Source organism: Mercenaria mercenaria, chromosome 3 (assembly GCF_021730395.1).
Source record: "Mercenaria mercenaria strain notata chromosome 3, MADL_Memer_1, whole genome shotgun sequence".
NCBI classification, from domain to species: Eukaryota; Metazoa; Mollusca; class Bivalvia; order Venerida; family Veneridae; genus Mercenaria; species Mercenaria mercenaria.
The window spans coordinates 44,559,536-44,587,198 of record NC_069363.1 but is presented as its reverse complement, the minus strand read 5'-3'; the positions used below and the strand labels follow the sequence as shown (position 1 = coordinate 44,587,198).

Genomic DNA, 27,663 nt, shown 5'->3' with positions numbered 1-27,663 from the left:
CTAGGTCAGTCGGTCAAATAATAAAAAAACATTGTGACCTCTCTAGAGGCCATATTTTTCATGGGATCTGTATGAATGTTGGTCTGAATGTTCATCTTGATGATATCTAGGTCAGGTTCAAAACTAGGTCACATGAGCTCAAAACCTAGGTCACTATGTCAAATAATAGAAAAAACGACGTCATACTCAGTTCAAAACTGGGTCATGTGGGGACAGGTGAGTGATTCAGGACCATCATGGTCCTCTTGTTAATATAATTTAAATCGTGCTTGATAATGATCAAAGCAATTGATTAGCATACATCTGGCCCTTTTGAAGATATCGTGAAAATCAAGAGTTATTTTAGACACTGCAGCCCCTATTGCATACACAAGGTTATTCTTTGATTTGTCCAGGTGACCTTGTTTTTGACCCAACATAATCCATATTTAAATTTGACCTAGATTTCATCAAAGCAAACATTTTGATCAAATTTCATGAACATCCACGGAAAAATGCAGCCCCTATTGCATACACAAGGTAATTTTTTGATTTGACCAGGTGACCTAGTTTTTGACCCGACATGACCCATATTTAAACTTGACCTAAATTTCATCAAAGCAAACATTCCGATCAAATTTCATGAATATCCAGTTTAAAATGCAGCCACTATTGCATACACAATGTTTCTCTTTGATTTGACCGTGTGACCTAGTTTTTGACTCCAGATAACCCTTATTTGAACTTGACCTAGATTTTATCAAGACACACATTCTGTTCAAATTTCATGAATATCCAGTGTAAGATACAGCCACTATTGCATACACAAGGTTTTTCTTTGATTTTACTGTGACCTAGTTTTTGACCCCAGCTAGATGACCCATATTCGAACTTGACCTAGATTTCATCCAGACAAACATTGTGATCAAATTTCATGAAGATCCAGTGTAAAATGTAGTCCCTATTGCATACACAAGGTTTTTCTTTGATTTGACCGGGTGACTTAGTTTTTGACCCAGATGACCCATATTCGAACCTGACCTAGATTTCATCCAGACAAACATTGTGATCAAATTTCATGAAGATCAGGTTTAAAATGCAGTCCCTATTGCACACACAAGGTTTTTCTTTGATTTGACCTAGCGGCCTAGTTTTTGACCCATATGCCAACTTGACCTAGGTTTTATCAATGCAACCACTCTGACTAAACTAAATTTCATTCTTTGATTTGACCGGGTGACGTAGTTTTTGACCCCAGATGACCCATATTCGAACTTGACCTAGATTTTATCCAGTCAAATATTGTGATCAAATTTCATGAAGATCCAGTGTAAAATGCAGTCCCTATTGCATACACAAGGTTTTTCTTTGATTTGACCTAGCGACCTAGTTTTTGACCCCAGATTACCCATATTCAAATTTGACCTAGATTTAATCAAGGCAACCATTCTGACTAAACTTTATAAATATCCAGTGTAAAAGGCAGCCCCTATTGCGTACACAAGGTTTTCTTTGATTTGACCGGGTGACCTAGTTTTTGACCCCAGGTAACACGTATTCGAACTTGATCTAGATTTTATCAATGCAACCATTCTGACTAAATTTCATGAAGATCAATTGAAAAATACAGCCTCTATCGCATACACAAGCTAAATGTTGACAGACGACAGACGACGGATGCCGGACATCGAGCGATCACAACAACTCACCTAAGCTAAAAATACCGCTGCGCTGTTATTTTTCAGTTATACTTTACCCATTTTTTAGTTACTGGGAGTACCTAGAAAAATATGTTGAATTCACAACCAAAACAGAATTAAAGAAAGAATACTTTAGAAAAAGAAGTTGATATTTTCTATATACTATAACTGGACAATCGAAGTACATGTGATATAAGACAATATAGATTCTCTATATTTTCCTAAACAACTTTACCTTTGTGTTAAGCATATTCTACTTTTAAACAATTCATTATTATTCATATATTATGAATAGTAATGGTCTATGAAGAGTAAACGTCCGAAACTAAAATTCACTTTAAAGCGACTAACACACACATTGTGCTTTGTAATTTTTAAAATAATTTATCACCGAAAGGCAAAATGCCGCCACAGTTTCATATATTTACATGAAACATAATGGGTTTCCAGAATTACGGGAACATTCGAATTTTTGCAGTTTTTCTCATGTAAACATTGATAAATATAGAACGAGACGCGACAGTTTTTAGTCATCACGTGGGCAGCGGTTCAATTTATATACTCGTCTACCGATTAGGGAAGTCAGCATGATTTACTTTGCCTTATAACACTGAATCACACTACAGTCCGTGACTGATAACTTCGGAGTGAAGTCACGTTTGTTTATGTTTTCTGGACTTATAAAACTATCAAAATAGGTAAAGCAGCTTACATAAACAATAATATTAGGTATATTTTATTGCAACACGTCTGTCAGTCCCGGTAGCTCAGTGGTTAAGCATTGATGTTTGAAATGTCGAATTATGTGGGTCGTAAGTTCGAATCACGGCAGGTGGGGTTTTTTTTTAAGTTTTTTTTTCTCAATCAGGGTAACCACCATAATCATTCATTTTTCTTGAAATGTATTAATATATTTAGAAATATATTAAATTATTTTCTGTTTAAAGGTGACCAGCCATCAGCTCTGTGTTAACACATGACGTATTATGAATGCATAGTCACGAAAACTCTCGGAAATTTCGTGCAGGTTAAATTCCTCTCTGGTATATTGCCAGTATTTAGTGTAGTCAACATGTCAGAGGCGTCCACGTCTGTTGTTGCAAAGAAAAACATTGTTCAGTATAAGAATGGTGATAAATGCATACTACAAATTTCAAGCGACATCATTTTTCCATCTTTCGTCATTGTATACCGTAGTGCTGTTTACTACTGCATTTTCAATATTTTCAATTGTCTTTGAAAAAAATGTATTTAAAACATTAATAAACAAGAGCTGTCTCCATAGGATGACACATGCCCCAGATGGCACTTTAAATGAATAGTTATAGCCGATGTTAGAGTTTATGACTTTTGACCTACGGAGCTGGGTCTTGCGCGCGACACGTCGTCTTACTGTGTCACACATTCATGCGTAGTTATTTTAAAATCCATGCATGAATGACAAAAATATGGACCGGACACGCCCATCAATGCACTATCATGAAAAATTACCTTTAACGTCTAAGTGTGACCTTGACCTTTGAGCTGCGGACCTGGGTCTTGCGCGCGACACGTCGTCTTACTGTGGTACACATTTATGCCAAGTTATTTGAAAATCCATCCATCGATGACAAAGATATTGACCGGACACGCCCATCAATGCACTATCCTTTAATGTCTAAGTGTGACCTTGACCTTTGAGCTACGGACCTGGGTCTTGCGCGCGACACGTCGTCTTACTGTGGTACACATTCATGCCAAGTTATTTGAAAATCCATCCATCGATGACAAAGATATAGACCGGACACGCCCATCAATGCACTATCCTTTAATGTCTAAGTGTGACCTTGACCTTTGAGCTACGGACCTGGGTCTTGCGCACGACACGTCGTCTTACTGTGATACACATTCATGCCAAGTTATTTGAAAATCCATCCATCGATGACAAAGCTATGGACCGGACACGAAAAATGCGGACAGACCGACAGACTGACAGACGGTTCAAAAACTATATGCCTCCCTTCGGGGGCATAAAAACAAAGATACAAAAAAGTATAAATCACAGTGGGATTCGAACCAACGCGAAAATGGAAATAAAAAGAATTGCACATGTAAGGCTAACGCTCTACGGCCGGTACTAATCTTCTACTTCAAAGTAAACGTTCCAGTTAGTAGTATAATATAAAATTGTACACTTAGATAATGATAAGTATTGATGACCCCCCTGACTTGGACTCGTCCAAATAGTCACTCTGTAGTTATCAGACACAGACTGTACCTAAATAATGGACCGTTCCATTATTAAAAGTACACAAACAACCGAACTATAGGTAGCGCACAGTATTATGGCGTTTAGAAGTGAAAACAAAACAATAACATAAAATTAAGTCAATACGCTAAGTTTACGATTTAGTCAGTGATTCCTCGTTGGCCGAGCGGTTACGGTATTCGTATTATACCTTTTCGTCGGCAGTTCGATCCCCAATTTGTTTCAGTTTGCATTACATACTTTGTGTAAGTTTGTTTTTCTCTGGTTTATAATTTATTGTTTTGTTTCTTATTTTCGTATAAAATTGGTAGTATCTATAAATCAATCAATCCTAAAATTATGGCCGGGCAATGCTTTTATTAAAGTGAAGTGTGAATTTGTTTTTCTCTGGTTTATAATTTGTTTCTTATTTTCGTATAAAATAGGTAGTATCAATAAATCAATCAAATCAAAAATTATGGCCGGGCAATGCTTTTATTAAAGTGAAGTGTAAGTTTGTTATAAAATTTATAAAACTAACTCGTACAGGTTTAAAAATATTACAGGAAACCTTAAAAACATTAGATCATATTAAAGGTGGAGTGTATTTAGACATAGTTACGTGTCAGTTGTGACATATAATTTTAGTGAACATGTTAGAATTAGAATTACTAACTCGTTTTGTCTTCATTGAATTGTATTGAAGAAAAAAATTAAAGACAAAATTTAACGGGTCTGGGAATCGAACTCACGACGACAAAGTATCATACGAATACCGTAACCGCTGTAGGCCAACGAGAAATCACTGACTGCATCGTAAACGTACTAAGTGTACCGACTTCATTTTACGTTTTTTATTTCAAAACGTCACAATAGTGTGCGATACCTATAAGTATGCGCTCTATTGATAATCACGTGATGTTTGCTGACGGGAATTCCGTTTTGTTTTAAAACCGCAAGGGTTATTGAAATCAGAACGACATCGAGGAGTAATGACCTTTTGAGAGATAACATTTCCGCTGTCAAGGTTATACCACTTATAAAGGGTGTATTTTCAATATTTAGTTTCAGATATGATAAAATTAGAAAACAGTTTTACTTCTGAAACAAAGTCAGGTAAATATAATATTATTGTATATTTTGTGTACATAAGATAGCGTCCGCTTTAAGCAATCGATAAATGCCGTTGTTCAAGTAATAAACTAACATATACACATATATTTCTATGTAAATTTTTTATAAGGAAATTAAACATAATGGTTATCTTAATTAAATATTTGTTAATTCGGTTAGAAAATCACTCAAAAGAGATTACGATGCAAAATTCGTAAAGCACAGTGCATCCTTAGCGATTGATACCACTGAAGTTAGTCGCTACGCTTTCCTATTTGATGGTGCGATGACTACTGATGTGTGAATCTCCGTGATGCTTTTCTCCTAAATCTAACAACAACAGACGTTATGCTCATATTCTCTGACTTGAATTATTGAGAATATTGGAATACTGAACTTTGGATTAACCCTGTTTATATGTTTTACATCATACGGTAAGGTATTTTATCACTATGTTAGAGGATGTTTTAGCGAGGAAATATATTTATTTAGATTGTCTTGTTTAACTAGTTGCAAATGTGTTATGTGTGAAGTTTGCCTGACTCAAACGCGTTTAAACCTCCAGTTACTGACACTGATATTTTCTCAGAAAACCCCTTTCTCTCTAGGCTCATCCCAACAGACTTATACTATGAGATTCTGAGGTTGTATAACGTCTTGGAGAGCGATTAGTATCACTTGCTAATAACCACCCTAAATTGACCGGCAACAAGATTATTTATTGATTGAACTATTTCAGATAACCTGTACCAGATGTTTGATTTTTCTCTAGAACTGAAAGAAAGTAAAGCCTTTACCACATTGTAAATTTGCTGCAGAAGTATCCTCAAGCATTAATAGTTGCAAAAAGCTGATCCTGTAAGAAATTTTACAGCTGTAAAAGACCTGTATTTTTGTTCAAAAGCAGAGGTATATAAAGTCAAGATTATTTCAAATTTACAGCTGTAGATTTTACATAACAGCATTGATTTAATAGCTGTAGATTTCAATTTACAGCTGTATAATGCAAATGAGGTACAACTGTAAAAAAACTAACAGCTGTAAACATAAAAAAGCTACAGTTGTAAATTTGCCTAAAAGTTACAGCTGTAGAAATAATATGAAATAAGGCACTGCCTCAGTCGGGAATCGATCCGACTTCAACTCGTCCCAAAAACATTTGAAAATAACTGACTAATGACGACACGCTCGACAATTTGAAACCCTCCCACCTTATACTAGCTTACAAACAGAAGGGCATACCATTGAAAATTTAAGTCGAAGTTACGGAAACTGGCTCAGAGAGGGAAAAGCCGACCATCCAGCTATACTTATAGCTCACCCTGGAGCTATAATTGACCTGGACAAACATTTTTACCAACGGCACTACTGACAATCAAGTGAAACCAATACCTTTTTAAAACGAGGACCCTGAAGGTCCTGTATCGCTCACCGGGCCTAGCTCTTACCCTAGACAGTATCCATGTTTTTCAATGATTTGACCTAGTAAAATAGTTTTTGACCTCAGGCATCCCACTTTTGAACTTGACTTAGATTCCATTCAGATAAACATTCTGACAAAAGATTTATGGTGATCAATTTGAAAAAAAGCGGCCTCTAAAGTGTTTACAAAGCTTTTCTATGATTTGATCTAATGACCCTGTTCTTTCCCAAGTGACCCAGTTTCAAGTTTATCCTAAATTTTAAACAGACAAACATTCCAACTAAGTCTCATCAAGATCAGGTAGAACATATAGCATTTTGCATGTTAACAGTATCTTTTTATGATTTGGCCTAGTTTTGGATCTAGATAACCCAGTTTTTAAGTGCGCCTAGATTTCATAGAGACAAACATTCTTAAATTACTAGCTATGCAGTGACCATAAGAAATAGAAACCTTAATGAAATTAAATTCCGGTTAAAAAGCTCAGTCAGAGCTTATGTTGTACTGTTATATGTCTTGCCGACTTAAAATAAACTTATCTTATCAAAAGAAGTATAAATACACAGAATCGCAACTGGAGATAATCTCGCGTAGGCACGTATCACGTGCTAACCGGCGTTATCTTATTGAAGCGTTTGCTGACTTGATCACTCGTGATCAAATCAACAGACGCTTTAGTATTACACTGACGATAACCTGTTCTGAGAAACATCACCCTCTAAAAATGCTCCCATGAAAATAGCCGTTTAGCAATTACGCGTATGTAGACATTTTCTCAAAGAATAAAACTTATACCTGTGTAGCAGTGTGTATATAATGTATATAATAGGTCTATGATATCGATTTTCCGATTAGCTCAGTTGGTAGAGCATCTGACTTGCAAGCAAGGTCGCAGGTTCGAGTCCTGTATCGGGCTGCACATTTTTCCGCTCCTATTACACCTGGAAATTCACAATGAAAATGGTCTAGATCTTTTCTCAATACAATAAGCAATACAACTAAGCCAAAAATATAACTGTGACATCCTCATATGACTCATTATACCAGATTTCATCAACAGCACGGAACTACATTTTGGACTACTTCACATGTAACACTGAGTAGTCACTTCCTGTTTGGTGTAATCAGTCCTAACAGGAAAACCTTCTATACCCTCAAGGTGTTATTTTCACTTAAATTGTACCAGTAACCTAAATGTATAAAAAAAAATACCACTTTTCCTTGCTGGGGCTTATTTTTGCCATATTTTATCAATTTTAACCATAAACTGCACTCAAATCACACACTTTTACTGTAAAATATACCCAATCTCACCCCTGACACCTAAGATTTAGCAATATTTAGTCAGTAAATATGCATTTTTAGAAAAAAAGTACACGATAAACAGTGAAATTGAAGTATTTTCAGTTTTTCTACACTTTCTCTGCAAAATTGCACTGAAATTGTCATTTTCTATCATAATCTGACCAAACTAACCCATTTACAGCCACATCTAAACAAGTTTCAATTTTTACCCAGGCTCAACTTCTAGGTTACATTCTACCAATTCAGTTCCTTCTTTATTTCATATAAACAAAAAAATATTCAGACCGATTTTCAGTACTTTAGAGCATTTCAGTGATATGAAAACCATATATGGCATTTAGTATGACATGTCTTCTTATCAAAAATAGAAAAATATTGACATGTTATCATGGTTATGTTACATATAAGGAAAATAATCTGTTCTGAGAAACATCACCCTCTAAAAATGCTCCCATGAAAATATATGTAGCCGTTTAGCATTTACGCGTATGAAGACATTTTCTCAAAGAATAAAACTTATAGGCCAAAAATATAACTGTCACATCCTCATATGACTCATTATACCAGATTTAATCAACAGCATGGAACTACATTTTGAACTACTTCACACTGAAACACTGAGTAGTCACTTTCTGTTTGGTGTAATCAGTCCTAAACCGGAACTCTATATGTTTTATTCGCATAGTATGTGTTGTTTGGAATACCTCGCATGATACCGTAGAGGGATCGATCCCCTATAACAGGTGTTGAAAAAGAGAACATTATTTTAAGTGACGAAAGCAGAGGAATAAAAAGTTTTAGGATGAATTGTTATTCTCTAAAAAGGGTAGCAGTTACTACACAAATGGCAAAATAAATGATCTAGTAAATAAAGAACAATATGAAATATATTTATAGCATAGCAATTGCAAAACTAAAAGAGTAGGAAACAAAGTAGAAACTATGCACGATACCTCGTTTATATTAAACTTTCTTTGTCATGAAAACATATGACAATCTTGTAATTATTTCTTTTAAATTAATCAGTTTCAAAACAAAGTGTAAATTGTAAATGTATGTGCTTAAACATGTCCTTTTACAACTGTTTTAGGTAATTAAACATTTGCACTTACTCCATAATGGCTGAAGTTCAAATATTATAAATGATGTGGTGTCTCTGTGAATTTCAGTTATATTCCGCCAAAATGCACAATACCCATGATTCCCTCCAAAAAAGTTACAGCTGTAATTTTGAGACATGCCCATTTTACAGTTTACAGCTGTAACTTGTAAATGTAATTCTGTAACAGGTCCCTGACAGCTGTAATTTCAAAATACAGTTATTTTACAGACGTTTTACAGCTGTAAAACGAGTCCTATTTTCGTACAGGTTGTTAAATTTTTTAAACATTCACGTTCTTCGAAATGTCTTTTAGTTATTTTCATTATTATGGACAATATGATTAAAGTTTTTCATGAAAGTTACTAAATATAATGACCACCAGTTCTTGTTTTGACCGATTGTGTGATTTGATTAATAAACTTTTTCCCATTAATAATCTTTAACTGGTTGGTGTTATCATCAATGTTGTTTCTACATACAGGTCAAGTATTAACTAGTTACAAGAAATTACTGTACCTGCATCTAAAGCATGTTTTACTTGAACAGGTGTGCGTAACCAAATATTTATCCGCTCATCCGGACATATTTCTGTTTTGTTAAGTTTTCTTGTTAAGTTATTTCTGTTTTGTTAAGTTTCCTTTCCTTAAGTTTTGTTTTTACAAAAAGGTTATTTGTTTTATACAGTCATTAACTCTTACCCTGCATTACAGCAACAATTTCTAACCAGTGCAAATCATTACTAACCTGCAACAATATGTCCGATACTATTAAATTTTAGACTCTAAATTTTAAATGAATCTTTCCGGTGAAAACAGTACTGTACATATTCTGAATGATAGACAAATTTGATAATAAGCTGAAGTAGGGTAAGGGTTCATGTTGCTTCCAACAATTCCAGAAATTGTGTATAGAACGTATTTCAATATTGTTTGCTTACTGTTACCATCTTTTAAGCACCAAAGGCTCGAAGTGAGCTTTTGTGATTGTTTGGTGTCCGTCGTGTGTCCTTCCACAAATTCTAAACACAGTCTTCTTCAGAACTACTGTCCTCATTTATAAATACAAAACTTCACAGAGGCCACTTTCAACATTGCCAAAAGATTTAAAATACAGCCTTCTGCCCATATATAACTTGTGTTTCAGTTACATCACGCCGACCATCTTTTTTAAAGATATTTCTTGTTTGTTTTGAGTACTCACATCTACTTTACATTTTAAAGATTATACATTTATAAAAGTTTATTAAAGTAAAGTTGATTATCATTTCTCCTATTCATCAGGTAATAAAAAGTACTCATTGGCAAGCACTTCGTTATACAGACTGTGAAGACCATTCAGGACTCTATGATCAACGTCACTGTAGTCAACCAAGGGTTATAAACTCCAAAAGTTAATCAACGGTTAACTCGGATGTCTCCAAATTGTTTTTAGCTCACCTGTCACAAAGTGACAAGGTGAGCTTTTGTGATCGCGCAGCGTCCGTCGTTCGTGCGTACGTGCTTCCGTGCGTAAACTTTTGCTTGTGACCACTCTAGAGGTCACATTTTTCAAGGGATCTTTATGAAAATTAGTCAGAATGTTCATCTTGATGATATCTAGGTCAAGTTCGAAACTGGGTCATGTGCGGTCAAAAACTAGGTCAGTAGGTCTAAAAATAGAAAAACATTGTGACCTCTCTAGAGGCCATATTTTTCAATGGATCTTCATGAAAATTGGTCTGAATGTTTATCTTGATGATATCTAGTAAAGTTTGAAACTGGGTCAACTGCGGACAAAAACAAGGTCAGTAGGTCAAACTATAGAAAATCCTTGTGACCTCTCTAGAGGTCATATTTTTCATCGGATCTACATGAAAATTGGTCAGAATGTTCATCTTGATGATATCTAGGTCAAGTTCGAAACTGGATTACGTCCGGTTTAAAACTAGGTCAGTAGGTCAAATAATAGAAAAAGCTTGTGACCTCTGTAGAGGCCGTTTTTTTCATGGGATCTGTATGAAAATTAATCAGAAAGTTCATCTTAATGATATCTAGGCCAAGTTTGAAATTGGGTCAACTGCGGTTAAAAATTAGGTCAGTAGGTCAAATAATAGAAAATCCTTGTGACCTCTCTAGAGGTCATATTTTTCGTTGGATCTTCATGAAAAATTGGTCAGAATGTTTATCTTGATGATATCTAGGAAAAGTTCGAAACTGGGTTAACTGTGGTCCAGAACTAGGTCAGTAGGTCAAATTATAGAAAATCCTTGTGACCTCTGTAGAGGCCATATTTTTCAAGGATCTTCATGAAAATTGGTCAGAATGTTTATCTTGATGATATCTAAATCAAGTTTGAAACTAGGTCAAAAAAAATGCGGTCAAAAACTATGTCATTAGGTCAAATAATAGAAAAACCTTGTGACCTCTCTAGAGGTCATATTTTTCACGGGATCTGCATGAAAATTGGTCAGAATGTTCATCTTGATGATATCTAGGTCAAGTTCGAAACTGGGTTACGTGCGGTCAAAAACTAGGTCAGTAGGTAAGATAATAGAAAAACCTTTGACCTCCGTAGAGGCCAGTTTTTTCATAGGATCTGCATGAAATTTGGTCAGAATGTTCATCTTGATAATATCTAGGTCAAGATTGAAACTGGGTCACATGCGATCAAAAACTAAGTCAGAAAGTCAAATTATTAAAAAAACTTGTGACCATTCTACAGGCCATATTTTACATGGGATCTGTATGAATTTTGGTCTGACTGTTCATCTCGATGATATCTAGATCAATTTTGAAACTGGGTCAACTTCGATCAAAAACTAGGTCAGTAGGTCTAAACATAGAAAAAATTGTGACCTCTATAAAGGCCATATTTTTCAATGGATCTTCATGAAAATTGGTGAGAATGTTCACCTTGATGATATCTAGGTAACGTACAAAACTGGGTCACATGCCTTCAAAAACTAGTTCATTATGTCAAATAATAGAAAAACCTTGTGACCTCTCCAGAGGCCATATTTTTCAATGGAACTTCATGAAAATTGGTCAGAATTTTTATCTTGATGATATCTAGGTCAAGTTTAGAACTAGGTCACATGAGCTCTAAAACTAGGTCACTATGTCAAATAATAGAAAAAAACGACGTCATGCTCAGTTCATGTGGGACTGGTGAGCGATTCAGGACCATCATGGTCCTCTTGTTTGTACTTGTAACATGTGTACATGTTGAGTTCTGCTCTAAATGTTGAGTTCTGCTCAACCCGGGGCTAGAGGGCGTGGACGGTATCATGCATTCCACATACCGTCCTTGAACAGGCTCAATCAAACAAAGCCTGCAACATTTTCGTTTTTGTCGTGTTGAGCGACCTGTGTAGTTTCCACTTTTTCTATTCAATTCTATATGTTACATCATGAACAAATTTGCAGTGATATCCGATTTTATGGTGATTATTAGCTGCGCAGAATTCAGCTCAGTTCGTATTTGTCTAGTTGTTAAGAATTAATGTATTTTTTCAGGAAGTGATATTTAAGAGAATATTGTGGCATTGATGTTTATTTCAAAGGACTCTAACGGTTGATGTCAGTCTAACGTCTCGTTTTTAATGTTTTGTATATTGTTTTATATGTTAGTGGTGATTCTTCCCTCCATCCCACCTATTTCATTTTAAACCCTTAAACATTTTACTTACCCTTTCCCCTACGTTTACACCATCACCATTTTTATATCTTTCATTTACTTATAAGGTATTTGTTGATAGTTGTTTGAAGCAAACAGCCTGCTATATCCTTCCACTACAATTTCTAGGTTTACAATTTTAGGTATTGTGCTTGACATATTGTTTTGATTTTTTTTTAAAGTTTACTTTAAGTATTTATAGTTTTGCTTGTTACTTTTAAAGTTTGTGGGTAAATATGATTTTATAGGAGCTTCCGTGGCCGAGTCGTTGAGAACGCTGACTGACTTCGAGTCACTTTTCCCTTACCGATTTTGGTTAGAGCCTTACCCGAGGCGTTGAGTTCTTCATGTGAGGAAGCCATCCAGCTTGCTTACGGAAGGTCAGTGGGTCTTACCAGGTGCCAGCCCGTGATGAAGTGATGAGCGGAGGGGCACATGGGTCTTCCTCCAACATCAAAGATTGAAAGTCGCCATTTGACCTATAATTGTGTCGGCGCAACGTTAAACCCTACAAAAATATAATTTTATACATGTATTAATATACAGCATTTTCCCTTATTTACACAATTAAATGAAAAGAAAAGATCTTAATGATGACTCAAAAAAGAGAACCAAGATCTCCATTTAAGCATGTTAAATTATTTTTGCTTTGCTTATGTGTCGTTCAGTCTTACCGCCATAGAAAACTGAAATGAAGATATGAAGATAAATAGCAATGAAATAAGAAATCAGCGACCATATGTTTCAGTTGATATGTCTGGCTTGTTCGATAAAACCCGCATATTTTATGGCAGATATTTTATTCATTTACTGGATTTGGACCCACGTTTGACATTTTTCAATTTGTTCATTCAAATTTAACAATCAACAATAAGAGGAAAACTTCAATACATAGCAGGACTTCCTTTTCGTGGTATAACGAGCGATTTATTCTATTTACAGAACAATGTCAGCGGGAACTCAGGTTTGTTTTGGCTTAATGTGTGTGTTAATTGCCTTCCTGTATCAATGGTACCCCAGTAGCAACTACTCTTCAATTGTAACTGATCAAATACTTGACGAATACGATTTTATCGTTGTCGGAGGCGGGTCAGCTGGTTCTGTCCTAGCGTCGAGACTATCCGAAGATAGTGACAAAACGGTTTTATTGCTAGAGGCAGGCGAACATTTCAACGCCAGTCCACTGACACATATTCCATTGGCATGGGGTCCCCTAGAACATACTGAATTCGACTGGGAGTTTTACACTGAAAAACAGACACAGTGTTTTAAAGGTATGAAAGACAACAAAGGATACTGGCCACGTGGTCGTGTCCTGGGAGGATCGGGTATTCTCAACGGTATGCAATATACACGAGGCAGTAAATTTGACTACGATGAATGGGCGGCGGATGGGTGTGATGGATGGAGCTATAAAGACGTTTTGCCTTACTTTCTGAAATCAGAAGATATCCAGATAGATGACCTTAAATCCTCTCCGCATCATAGCAGCGGAGGACCACTTGCAGTGTCGTACAGTCCACCGACTGATTTAACAAACCTTTTCATGAAAGCTGGACAAGAACTTGGTTATGAAATAACAGATTATAATGGAAAAGATCAAGAGGGATTTAGTGTCGTTCAAAGTAATGTTCGCAATGGCGTTCGTAGTAGTACATGTCTGGAATATCTTGGTAAAATTGGCAACAGGGATAACTTACATGTCACAGTTAAAACCGTTGTCTCAAAAGTTGACATTAAAAATGGCAGGGCTGTTGGCGTATTCTACATTCGAGACAACAAGAAATTTTATGTGAAAGCAAAGAAGGAAGTAATATTGTCTGCAGGAGCTGTCAACTCTCCGCAGTTGCTAATGTTGTCTGGAATTGGTCCAAAGGATCATTTGGACGAAATGGGAATATCTGTTATCAAGGACTTGCCAGTTGGGAAATACTTGAAAGATCATCAACTTGTTGTCTTACCTAGTGTAATAAACAAGCCGTATGGGTTTACTAAAAATCAACTGTTGAGTCAGTGGACTAGGTTTCAATATGACTGGTTTAAAAGCGGCCCTCTGGCCAACACTGGTCTCGATGGATCTGCATTCCTACACCTTGATAAATCTAAACGAGGGAAAACATATCCAGATATTCAGATTATTTTTTTCAATTTTCCATTCGCTGACAACATTTTTGATTTCAAAGATGAAATAGCCAATGAGTATCTTGTTCAAGATGGATCTCTTCATGGATTTAGTACAGACATTTGCATAACACATCCAGTCAGTACTGGTACGCTGAAACTTCGAAGCACAGATCCTTTCGATCCCCCAGCTATTGATCCGCAGTACTTTTCAGACAAAAGAGATGTTGAAACAATGATAGGTGGAATTCGAATCTGGGAGAAACTCACCGAAACGGAAACATTCAAAGATCTTGGGGTGAACATAAACCAATTAAAGCTCTCATTTTGCTCTCAATTTGAGTTTCGTTCTGATGAATACTGGGAATGTTTCATCCGACATGTTTCGGCAACAGAATACCACCATGCGTGTACGTGCAGAATGGGCGGAGAAAATGACCCGCTAGCAGTAGTTGATCCACAGCTGCGTGTAAAAGGAATTAAAGGTCTTAGAGTTGTTGATGCATCTGTGTTACATAATATTACATCTGGAAATACGAACGCCCCAACTATCATGATCGCAGAGAAAGCGGCCGATATGATAAGAGGAAAAGATACAGTCTCTAAATATAGAAAAACTTTTTAGCATAAAGTGGTTCCTGTATCGCATAACCTGTGTAAGAAAATGGAATTTATTTAATTTGAAATGCCTTAATCTTTCTTTATCATGATATATGTCTGAAAACGAAATTGAAAGCAGTTACATGGTTTTATTCGTTGTCTGATCAAACTTGCGTCGTTTGAATCCATGAACAAAATGTATACATGAATTCAAAATATATATCTTAAAACGGTTTAGTGCGGATAGTATTTATGTTTTAAAATAATTCCAATATCCAGTGACTGTACATAAAGCATTTTAAACGGAATATTCTCGGAGAATTTCGTCAACATACTACTTTAAATTTATGATTGTTTACTCTCAGCATGATTGTGAATCATTCAGTTGGTTAATAAGGAAAAATGTATCTACATCAGTTTTAATAAGTGCGTATTTCATTTATGTCCTTCAATAAAACCATTTTTTGGAGTTCAGATGCGAAGGAATTGTAGCATAACAATACGAATCTGAACGACAGATAATGATAATTTAACTGACTTTACCCATTTTAGTTTTGTTTTAAATGTTTGTTTTTTTTTTTAGTTTAAAAATCATTTAGAATTATTTAAGGTTAAACAAAACTCTCCTAAAAGAAATGAGAAATTTATTTGTTACTTTGATATATTTTTTTAATATCATATAATAACATAACACCACACAGAGCAAAATGTCATTATCATATAAAACGTTTTACATGATTTTCATTTGGGAATAATGTAATAATTGCGAAATCTGATTATTTATATAATAATCACATGAAAATATCTTGAACTTCCCTGTAATTATTACATGATTAATACAATGGGTGTATCCTTTCATGTAAATCTTATGCATACGTTTACATGAGAATAGTGCTAGGTAACTTCTATGTGATTTTTGTGTGAAGATTTTTTGTATGATTATTCTTTGTGGAGCCTTTTCATAATGTAAATGATACCCATGTTATCATACCTACTTAAACCTATATTTCAGTGCAGAGTTTCATTAAAAAGAGCAGAAAAAATAATAGAATCATCAATTTTAACACGTAAATATGATAGATAAAGTAATAAAATTATAAACGTTTTTCACTGGTTTATAATTTAGGAGGTAGTGTCACATTCATATGAATATACTTGAACTTACTGACGTCTTTTGGAGTGCTTTATCTCACCAAAGACAAGTAAAAATGTTTTTTACGAATGTAGAAAAAGTGATTAAAATAAATTAGATTTTAGGATTGTTTTATTTCCGCACCAAGGTAGGCATTAATCCTTAATACCCTTGGAAGAAGACCACTTAATAGTTTAGTGAGCAGTCAGCTTATTATGTGCTTTTTATCACATTATATTTAGTTTGAAACATAATGTTTGATTTTAACCGCGTTGATAGTTCCCCTTGTTATTTTAGGTCAGACAAAAATGCTTTTTGATAACTGAGAATCTTCAATAATCTTTTAACACCTTTAGTTTTCGCCTATCTTGCATATAACTTTATAAACAATTTAATTCGCATGTAGCTTTTCCCATGTCTCCTTGGTCTAGTGATTTATTCAGCGCTGCTTATGATCCGAACCATTACTTTTGATATCAAACCAAACTTGTATTTTAGGACATTACTGCAATTTAGAACATCACTTTTAATACTTGGTAAAATGAAATAGTGATCAATATATGAACTGCATGTATTAACCTTTGGCTTACTGGTGGCAAATGATTCTGCCTTTGCGACCAGTGCAGACAAAGATCAGCCAGCACGTCTGTGCAGGCTGATCATTGTCGCATTGTCCGCTATTTAGTCAGTAAATTTTCAAAGTGGTACTGCCCAAATTGAATGATGGACCAGACCATTTTAGAAATTTAGCAGGGTAAAGATTAAACAATACGTTTTCATTGTAATATCAGACAACTCTGGTAATCTAATACATTGTTATTGTAATTTACGCTATTGTTCGGTCCAAAAACAAATCCATCTTACTTAATCAATGTAAATTTATCATAAAAGCAAATAACAGAGAATCAGCCAAAATAATTCTTGGAGATAATAGAATATATTTAAAAATCCGTTTCATTGACTGTGTTTACTATCACAAGGGTAATATTCCATGTTATTAATTTAGACAGAATAAAACCACATGGAGGTATATAAAATCATGAATAATTATTGTGAAAACATTAAATATCAAAATGTAATATAGCTTAATTCTTCTGCTAAAATGCGGCCGATTTAATAATATGTGACCATAAATTCTTACCAGAATTATTATATATCTAACAAATTATGTACACAAGATCAAACTTCTTTTTTGACAAAGTAATAAGGATTTGGCATTTTTGTACTATATCATTCAAAGGTACAAAATGAAAAGATAAAAGATAGAACTGTACAAAAAAAATAGATAAATAAATTCCTTGTCCAAGTGTATGAATTTTTATTTTCTGCATTCTTTTTACTTTTTTCCAGTGAACAACAGACTCACAGTGAAACTGGAAATATGTGCCCTTTAAAAATATATATTTATCATACTCTCAAATCCTGTTGCAGTATTTGGAAACAATATAGATCAGCCTTAGTCTTATTCAGTAGGTAAACTATAAGGAAGTAGATTATTTGTGTAAATGTAGCGCCTGACAGCATTTTACTTATTCCACCATTCATTACATTCTCCTACACACATGTAAAATAAAATTCTTTTGGTGTATTACACCTACATGTAATGTATAAATGAGTTTGGACAGAAAAATAACTAAAATTTAGTCCAACTTAATTTTCCTTTCACTAAATCATTTGCATGCAGTACATGCAATTAATATCAACAGTCACTGTAATGTTTGTGGAAAACTTCAAATCCAAGCAGGTACTAGCTAGATACTTTGCCAGTGGACTAGCCTGTGACATGCCAAAGAAGCAGCAGCTGTGATTAAACAAAGTTAAAGATTTCTCTATGTTTTATAATTAAATTTAAACAATTTTAAACTACTGTCCAGCAACTAACTAATTTCTAGCTGTAGAAATCCTTTATCTGCTTTCTCCTTTTCAACTAATTTCTGTCCCCATTATTTTGCATGTCATGATCTTTGTGAGTGTAAGATTTCATAGCTTCTCTTTTTATGATTTATGAAATAACAATAATTTAATATGTAAAAGGCCTTTAACTGCACAAAAAGTGTTTAACAAACTACTTAAATTCTGTATATCAAAACTATATTGTTAGAATGCATGTATATTAGCAGCCTAAATTCATTTCCAAGTTCAACTTATAGCTGTAACAGAGATGTCTAGGTAAACTTAAATCATCAGACATTTAGACTGAAAAAAGTAAACATTTGTTAGAATGATTATCAGATATTAGGTGTGATACCATAATTTAATTCACATGGCAGTCATTAAGAAGTACTATTTTATATATATCTTTAAGCAGACATATAACAGCAATTTTAATTTTACATCATGAATTGAATTTAAAAAACACAAGCTTTGATTTGCAGTTTGTGGTGGTTGGTGTTTAAAATGTAATAATAGCCATAGTTATCATGGTTATGCTTATGCAGTATTTCTGGAGGCAGCATTTGAGTTAATAAATATTTTGCATGAATAAAGTAACCATTTTAACATCTAAAGGTCATGCATATGGTCCTCTCTCAAAATTTCCTGCAACATCTAGCTCTTGACTATGATATTTTTGAAAAAAAAATTTAAAGTTGTGAATATAGCCAGTCTATATTATCCTAGGTCCAACATTACCATCACTTCTCTGAGACAAAATCAGATTCTGTAAAATAGACTGGCACTAATTTTGTCACTTTTATGGAAAACAAAAGAAAATCACAAAAATCTGAAATTTTGTGACACATTCTTTACTCAGTCTAGTGGCTAGCCTACCTCTAGGAATACAGACACTAAATAGAACAAGAGCTGTCAGTGGAAAAGGCGCTCGACTATTCTCAGTGCTTGATAGTATAATACAAGCTATGAGTAAAACTATAACATTACAATAAGCTTATTCTTAGTCGAAAAGGGGCCATAATTCAGTCAAAATGCTTGATAGAGTCGCCTCCTCCTTTTTACAGACTGGGGTCATGATGGTAAACAAGTATGCAAAATAACAAAGCAATATCTCAATGGACTTTGAAAATATTTGGGATGGTACGCAAACTTTAACATTTATTCTAAGTAAAAAAGGGGCCATAATTCAGTCAAAATGCTTGATAGAGTTGCCTCCTCCTCTTTACAGACTGGGGTTATAATGGTAAACAAGTATGCAAAATATGAAAGCAATATCTCAATGGACGCCTGCTTTAAACAACCACTTAATACTTACAAATAGACATCAGAATAAAGAATAATAAATAAAAAATTTCAGTTGCAATGGCTCAATGGTTATGTAAGGTGTTCCGTTAGGGCAAGCGCCTGCTCCCTGTGAGACAAAATTGTACGATGGCGAAGTATGACAGTATGATGGTGAAGCGTGACAGTACGATTGTTAAATATGACAGTACAATGGCAAAGCACGGCAATACAATGACTATGCATGACAGTACGATGGTGAAATGCGACAGTACGATGGTGAAGCGCGGCAGTACAATGGTGACACTACAATGGTGAAGCGCGACAGTGCGGTGGCGAAGCATGACACTGATGATGAAGTGTGACGCAGTACGATGGCAAATCACAACAGTATGACGGGCTGTCACCATCGTACTGTTGCGCTTTGCCATTATACTGTCGTGTTATCATAATCGTACTGTTGCGCTTTGCCATTGTACTGTCACGCTTCGCTATTTTCCGTCGTACCTTCTCGCTTCATGCTCATTGGGAGTAGGTGCTGGCCCTAATGGAACACCATGGTTTTGTGTTTCTCTGTTGTGTTATACCAAAGATGTTGGAAAGGTACTGGTAAATCCCTTGCTTGACACTCAATATTTAACTTGAGGGGTTGTTTCAGATGATATAATAAGCTTTTGGTCACACTCATGTTATAGTTTATCATAATTATGCTACTTCTGATAATTATAAATTGAGTTTATTTTGCATAGTATCATAAATGTTAATCATATAGTGTACCTGTCCATTTTTTAAATATACTGTATCTATTTTGGCAATTCAAAGAGTTTTTGATATAAATTTAAATAAAAACTATAGGTACATGCTCAAAATATTTACTATACCAAAATTATTGGCACTTTAAATATTTTAATACTTCTAAATGTTTGTATTTAAATGCAATAAGTAACAATTTTTATTACCTCCCTTTATAAATACAGCACACGAATCAAGCATGTTTCTTACTTTAAATATATGTTTTTCATTAGTATTAACAGTTTATGCAAGAGAAATAAAGGTACATAGTACACATCTAGGTTAGTTTTATACAGAATAAAGAACATTTTAGATGATGGGCAATTGCACAGGATCAACTTTTTTTCGTTACTCTTGTCAGGGCCTTATTCACTTTTTTTTATTAGCTCGACTATTCGAAGAATAGGGGAGCTATCCTACTCGCCTCGGCGTTAGCGTTAGCGTGAGCGTGAGCGTCACGCAAATGTTAAAGTTTGCGTACCACCCCAAATATTTTCAAAGTCCATTGAGATATTGCTTTTATATTTTGCATACTTGTTTACCATCATGACCCCAGTCTGTAAAAAGGAGGAGGCAACTCTATCAAGCATTTTGACTGAATTATGGCCCCTTTCGACTTCGAATAAATGTTAAAATTTGCGTACCACCCCAAATATTTTCAAAGTCCATTGAGATATTGCTTTCATATTTTGCATACTTGCTTACCATCATGACCCCAGTCTGTAAAAAGGAGGAGGCAACTCTATCAAGCATTTTGACTGAATTATGGCCCCTTTTCGACTTAGAAGAAATGTTAAAGTTTGCGTACCACCTCAAATATTTTCAAAGTCCATTGAGATATTGCTTTCATATTTTGCATACTTGTTTACCATCATGACCCCAGTCTGTAAAAAGGAGGAGCCAAATATATCAAGCATTTTGACTGAATTATGGTCCCTTTTCGACTTAGAATAAATGTTAAAGTTTGCGTACCACCCCAAATATTTTCAAAGTCCATTGAGATATTGCTTTCATATTTTGCATACTTGCTTACCATCATGACCCCAGTCTGTAAAAAGGAGGAGGCAACTGTATCAACCATTTTGACTGAATTATGGCCCCTTTTCGACTTAGAAGAAATGTTAAAGTTTGCGTACCACCCCAAATATTTTCAAAGTCCATTGAGATATTGCTTTGATATTTTGCTTACTTGTTTACCATCATGACCCCAGTCTGTAAAAAGGAGGAGGCAACTCTATCAAGCATTTTGACTGAATTATGGCCCCTTTTTAACTTAGAATAAATGTTAAAGTTTGTATACCACCCCAAATATTTTCAAAGTCCATTGAGGTATTGCTTTCATATTTTGCATACTTGCTTACCATCATGACCCCAGTCTGTAGAAAGGAGGAGGCAACTCTATCAAGCAATTTGACTGAATTATGGCCCCTTTTTTACTTAGAATATGCTTATTGTAATGTTAAGGTTTTACTCGTTGTTTATATTATACTATCAAGCACTGAGAATAGTCGAGCGCGCTGTCCATTGACAGCTCTTGTTTTGATATGTTGTAAGCAGAAAAAAATCGAAATAATTTAGTAAATAAGAAAAGTATGCACTTGAACTTCATAGAGATTTCTATAAAAAAATTAAGACAGTTGACTGTTAGGCACTGTGTATTTGCCTATCGATTTTCCTTTGTCATATTCTCATTGTTGTAAGCAACTTCAAAATTTGTTGTATTTTTTGAGGTTGTGCTTACGATTGCAAATATATAAAAAGGAAGTGGATATCAACATGTATTTCTGAACTAATGAGAAAGGGTATCTCCTGCTTTTCTCTTATTCTGCATTACTGGCTTTTCCAATAAACTATTTGGCATTTCAACCATATTCAGCAAGAAGGTCAGGAAGTATAACGATGAAAAATTTGTTTATTGTTTTATAAATGCTATACCCGTATTAAACCTTTTCTTATCTCATTTCCGTTTTATTTTACATACTATACTGTAGTAGCTACATAGCATGCTTGGAGAGTTTGGTGTTGTCAGTCCTTCAAAACTAAATGAAATGACATGAAATCATCAGAAATGTTGATAAAATCTCTCAAAACAAGTTTCCGGCCTGTGTTTGAAAGAAATGTTGTAAAATACACAAGTTTTGAAAATAATTGGGAAATATCTTTACATGGTAGCCATCTTGAATTTCTTCGTTAAGTCTTAACGAACATTTTAAAGTACCTCCTGAGGTGAATTAAAATTTGCGTTAAATTTATCGTTAAACTGCATAGTTTAACAGAATTATTGTACTAACATTTCACCAACAACAGATTTTTTAACGAAAAAATTTAACGAAACATTTAACGAAGCTGCGCTAATTTAACAACTTTTTTATTGTTTAAAATTCTGAACAACCGAACAGTTTAACGGCAAAATTTAACAAAATAATTAACGAGCCTTCAGCTATTTAACGAAAATATCATCGTTAAATATTTAACGAAAGTTTTGAACAACTGGGCCATGGCTGCAAGAGGGCCTGGTCACTTTCCCTATACGTATATATTGGAACTTTAAAAATCTTCTTGTATGAAACTGTTGACCTGATTTTAAAATAATTTCACACAAATGGTTCTTTTTGTGCGACCCTCTACCAAGAATGTTCGAATTATTTTAATTCGACAAAAAAAACATGGCCGCCAGGGGACGCGGTCACTTTTCCCTTTATGTAAATGGTAGAAACTTTAAAAATCTTCTTGTAGGAAACTGCTGGCCCAATTCTAAAATAATTTAACCCAAATGGTCGCTGTGTGACCCTCTACCAAGATTGTTCAGATTACTCCGATTCATCAAAAAACAGGGTTGCCAGGGGGTGTGGTCATGTCTTCTGTGCATCATTGAAGGTTCCATGTGTACCGCCGTATGAATACATATGCGGATGTCTCTAAATTACATTCCGGGACTAATAACATGTGTAAATGTTGAGTTATGCTCAACCCGGGGCTACAGGGTCTGGACGGTAGCTTGCACTTCCACTATCGTCCATGAACAAGGCTCAATCAAACCGAGCCTGCAACATTTTCATTTATATCGTGGTTTTCCATTTTTTATTTCATTTTCCTATATGTGTATATTGCAAACTTTGAAAATGGCCTTGTCAGAAACAGTAAGCCCAATTTTAAAATCATTGTCACAAACTGCTGCCCTTAACAAAGATTGTACAAATATACTGTTTCATAATAATTTCACCTACATTTTTCTTGCATAATTATCTGCCTACACTGTTGATTCAAGCAGTGTATCTCAGATGAGCGACCTATGCCCATTATGGCGCTCTTGTTATTTGAACGCTTTCATTTTGAAAACAATTAAACCGCATTGACATAACTTCGACAATATCATAAAACATGTTTGGCCACTGTCAACAGGACGTTAATTGAAAATCACTATTCTGTCATGAAACATGTTTGGCCACTGTCAACAGGACGTTAATTGAAAATCACTATTCTATTTTAAAACATGTTTGGCCACTGTCAACAGGACGTTAATTGAAAATCACTATTCTACCATAAAACATGTTTGGCCACTGTCAACAGGACGTTAATTGAAAATCACTATTCTACCATAAAACTGTTGTTTTTGTCCTTTTCCGGAGGGAATTTTAATGGGACAGTAAACGTGCGGTAACTGAAAGTGTCGTTGTCAAGAAATCTTTTGACATATGCGCTTTCAGTAGCGAAGCGTAAATGTATAACGGCCCCATGACAAATAATTCAAAAAGGCAATGACGAATGAGGAAAATCGTTTAATTAAAGTGATTGAGAAAGCATTCGTGAACTGCGAATCCAGCCAGTCAATGAGCAGAGATGTATGTAGGAGTACGGGATGTGGATGCGGGATACTAAGATACAATATCAATAAACTAATCTGAAAGAAAAATAATTACAAGGGCGGATAGGGGTTTAGGTGTGTGCGGTGTGGATTCGTGATGTGACTAAGGGTATGTAGTTAAAATATCAAAGAACTCAACAGAAAGTAAAAACAATACAGGGGCGGGAGTTTGGTTAAAGTTAAGTAAAAAACGACGAAAGCGGGTTATCCCTGTGACATTTTGCCTTTGACCTATCGACTTCTATGAAATACAGATTTTCCGATGGTTCTAAGTCATTATGTAAAGTTTGATATCTGACTTTGAACCTGGAAACGAAAAAGAAATACCAGAAATAAAATCATGTCCCTGTGACTCTTACATTTAATCTGTTGACTCCAAAAACAACAGCGACCTTCAAAAAGTTTGCTAAGTTATCCTGTGAAGTCAGAAAGCTGTAACTGTTGTAATTTCTTATTTAATACCCGGAAACGAAAACCTATAAGAAATTGAATCAGGTCCCTTTGACCTAACCTTTATCAAAATAATGAAAAAGATCATACAGGTGAAAGTTTTCTTACCTCTATATTTATGTACAACAAAAACAACAAGAGCTGTCGAAGGACAGCAACGCATGACTATTCAACAGCCGTGTCGAAAGAATATAAAAGATGAAAAAGAGACATAATTTTGTAAAACTGCAAAACAGGGTTATGGAACTTGTACAGTCAATATCAGCTGATGACAGTGGACAAGTGTGTTAAGTTTTAATCCATTCCCATTAGTGGGCACTGAGATACCTGCTTACATACAAAACCTTAACCAAAATTTTGTAAGTCGAAAAAGGGGCATGATTTTGTAAAAAAGTAAAACAGAATTTTGAGACCTGTGCAGGAGAAGTCAATTTATCACAGTGAATAAATGTATGAAGTTTCAATCAATTCCCACAAGTGGTTACTGAGATACCAGATCACATATAAAACTTAACCAAAAACTGCTATGTCGAAAAAGGGGCAAAAGTTTGTAAAAATGAAAAGTAGAGTTACTACAACCTGTGCTTTGCATGTCAGATAACAACAGTAAACAAGTGTGTGAAGTTTCAATCCATTCCCATTAGTGGGTACTGAGATACTGGTTTACATACAAAAACTTAACCAAATCGGGAAGCCGACGCGCACGCCGACGCCCGGATGAGTCGAGTAGCTCTACCTATTCGTTGAATAGTCGAGCTAAAAATGGTAAACTGATTTTATCATAAACGTGCTACAACTGTTATATTAGAATAAACCTGTTGCATCTTTATATGTAGTGAAATCAATAACGCATTCAATGGTTTCTTATAATTGTTTTCAACTGTTTTGAGGGTTTGTGGATTATCATTGCAAAGAGATTTGTTTATATGTGAAAAAAAAATTATTTTTACAGGAAAACAGGAAAAAATAACTGCTAATTGGTTTATCACCAGGATATACAGGCAATACAGGTAAATGAACATCATAAACATGATAAAATTTTATTTCACAACATAATATCTATTTATTTTCTATAGAAAGGGTAAATTTAATGTGGCTATCATTTACATTTTTTGTATATATGCCTGCATCATGAAAGTTCCGAAATCTGTTGAAACAAAAGAACAGTTCCGTGTTACCTACGATGAAATTTGGTTTAAACAGTATTTATTTCGAATACAATGGGTACATACATGCATACATACAAGTGAGAAACATATGAGCAAATTATACATAGGGAAACAAGTCTTCGAAAAAGTCTTATATGAATTCGTTTCCTTAAGTGTTTAAAGTTTAAGGCGTTGATCTGAAATTGAAGTATGTGTGTTAATATTAATGAGGTAACATATTATGAGATTTTCGAAAAGGGAGGGACAAAAGAAAAAGAAATTAACAAATAAAAGAAAGGGAATGAAGTTTGCTGCAATCAACACTCATCCTAAGGCACCCGATGTGTCCGCGATTAGACATTAGACAAGCATTCTTGTCGTTAAACGTCGTGTGGCAACAATGAATGATTGGATATGCAAAAACACAGCATTGTTTTCAGGTTGGCTTATATTTTCAGAGCCATAAATAAGATTTTGAAAGGTTGCTGGGCACGGTAAGTTTGAACAGAATGTTTGTCTATATGCGTTATAAGTAAATAGTCACTGTCACTTTTACTGATCAAGTGTACTAATTTACATGCCGGTGTGTCTGGGTCAGCAGACAGCGAACTGTACCGTATTGATTTTCTGCTCTCGTATTTGTTTATTTTACCTAGGGTTACAAATTTGTAAAGCAAGGATTTTAAGCACTCACTGAACTACTGTATATGGCAAGGAGAACGCCTACTGAACTACCGTATATGGCTACAAAACAGAAAGAACATCTAAACGCTCGGGTAAATGATTTATACTCTGGGGCTATGCCCCCCACCGCCCCCCCCACCCCCTCGTACAAATCGTATACCCTCAAGTTTCAATGTTCTTTCTTTTACTTAGTACACAATGGAATCTGACGGCGGGCTCGATGCAATTTTGAATCAGGTGGCAGAAAACGCGAAAAGAAACTACTACGAGTTACTGAATGAAAGTAGTGACAATTTATTTTTACCTCAAGTACCTCTGAATTGTTACGATATTAATTGCTGAAGTTTCCTTTGATCTTGGATTAGTCTTTCTGTTCGAGACTGAACAAAATGCAGTATCTGACGACAGCGCGTTGCTAAAATCACAAAATTTGGAAATAAAATGCAAAAGTGATGATCGTTTCGGCAAACCGGTCACGGACCAGGAAATTGAAGAGCTTAAATCCTCGAAACGAAACACCGCGAAAAACAATCTGTGGGCGCATAAAGTTTTCAAAATCTGGCGACAACACCGTGATTCGGGTAACATACCAGAACTTCATTCTATGGACAAATCAGTGTTGTCATATTGGTTAATACATTTCGTAATGGAAATAAAAAAAAACAAAAATGAGATGATTACCCCCCGAAATCGTTTTACTTTGTCATGTGTGGACTTTTAAGGCATTTACGTGGGCATGGGATGAACGACATAAACTTTCTTGATAAAAACGATCCCGCATATGCTTAATTTTATACTGTACTGGATAGTAAAATGAAAAATCTTCTAGATCAAGGCCTTGGCACTGACACAAAACAAGTCGATCCAATTTCTAGTGATGACGAAAACAAATTATAAAATCCGGTGTTCTAAGGATTCTAAAACTTTGCAGCTGACTGTGTTCTTTAATGCATGCAAGTTGTTTGGTTTAAAAGGTCGTGGTGAACACCGTGGTCTTCAATGTGACATGTTTGAAATTGGTGAAGATGCTGAAGGACGATTCATTCGATTCATTGGCCGAGGATCTAAAACCTACCATGGTGGACTAGGCCAGATATCTATACAAACAAAGATATAAAACACTACTGTACACCAGGTATGTACATTTTTATTGAGCCTTCTACAATATTGAAATAATTGTACGTATTGCTTTAA

At 34.9% G+C, this 27,663-nt stretch overlaps 1 protein-coding gene across 14 annotated transcripts in view; it reads left to right on the top strand.

Moving 5' to 3' along the window:
• Positions 1-27,663, top strand: part of LOC123524919 (glucose dehydrogenase [FAD, quinone]-like) — a 60,660-nt gene that overhangs the window by 3,893 nt on the left and 29,104 nt on the right. For 4 of the 14 annotated variants that reach the window (XR_008370198.1, XR_008370196.1, XR_008370197.1 and 1 more), the window contains exons 1-3: positions 5,126-5,453; positions 13,446-16,291; positions 25,590-25,647. Coding sequence is in view for 7 of the 14 variants with exons in the window: in XM_045303535.2 (XP_045159470.2) it covers positions 5,437-5,453; positions 13,446-15,249 (1,821 nt within the window). In the remaining 7 variants the exon portion in view is untranslated. Of the gene's footprint in view, positions 1-2,262; positions 2,378-4,864; positions 5,023-5,125; positions 5,454-12,751; positions 12,884-13,445; positions 22,281-25,589; positions 25,648-26,441; positions 26,562-26,661; positions 27,605-27,663 lie in introns of those variants that run through there. The other 10 variants (XM_053538319.1, XM_053538323.1, XM_053538322.1 and 7 more) reach the window with 8 other exon arrangements.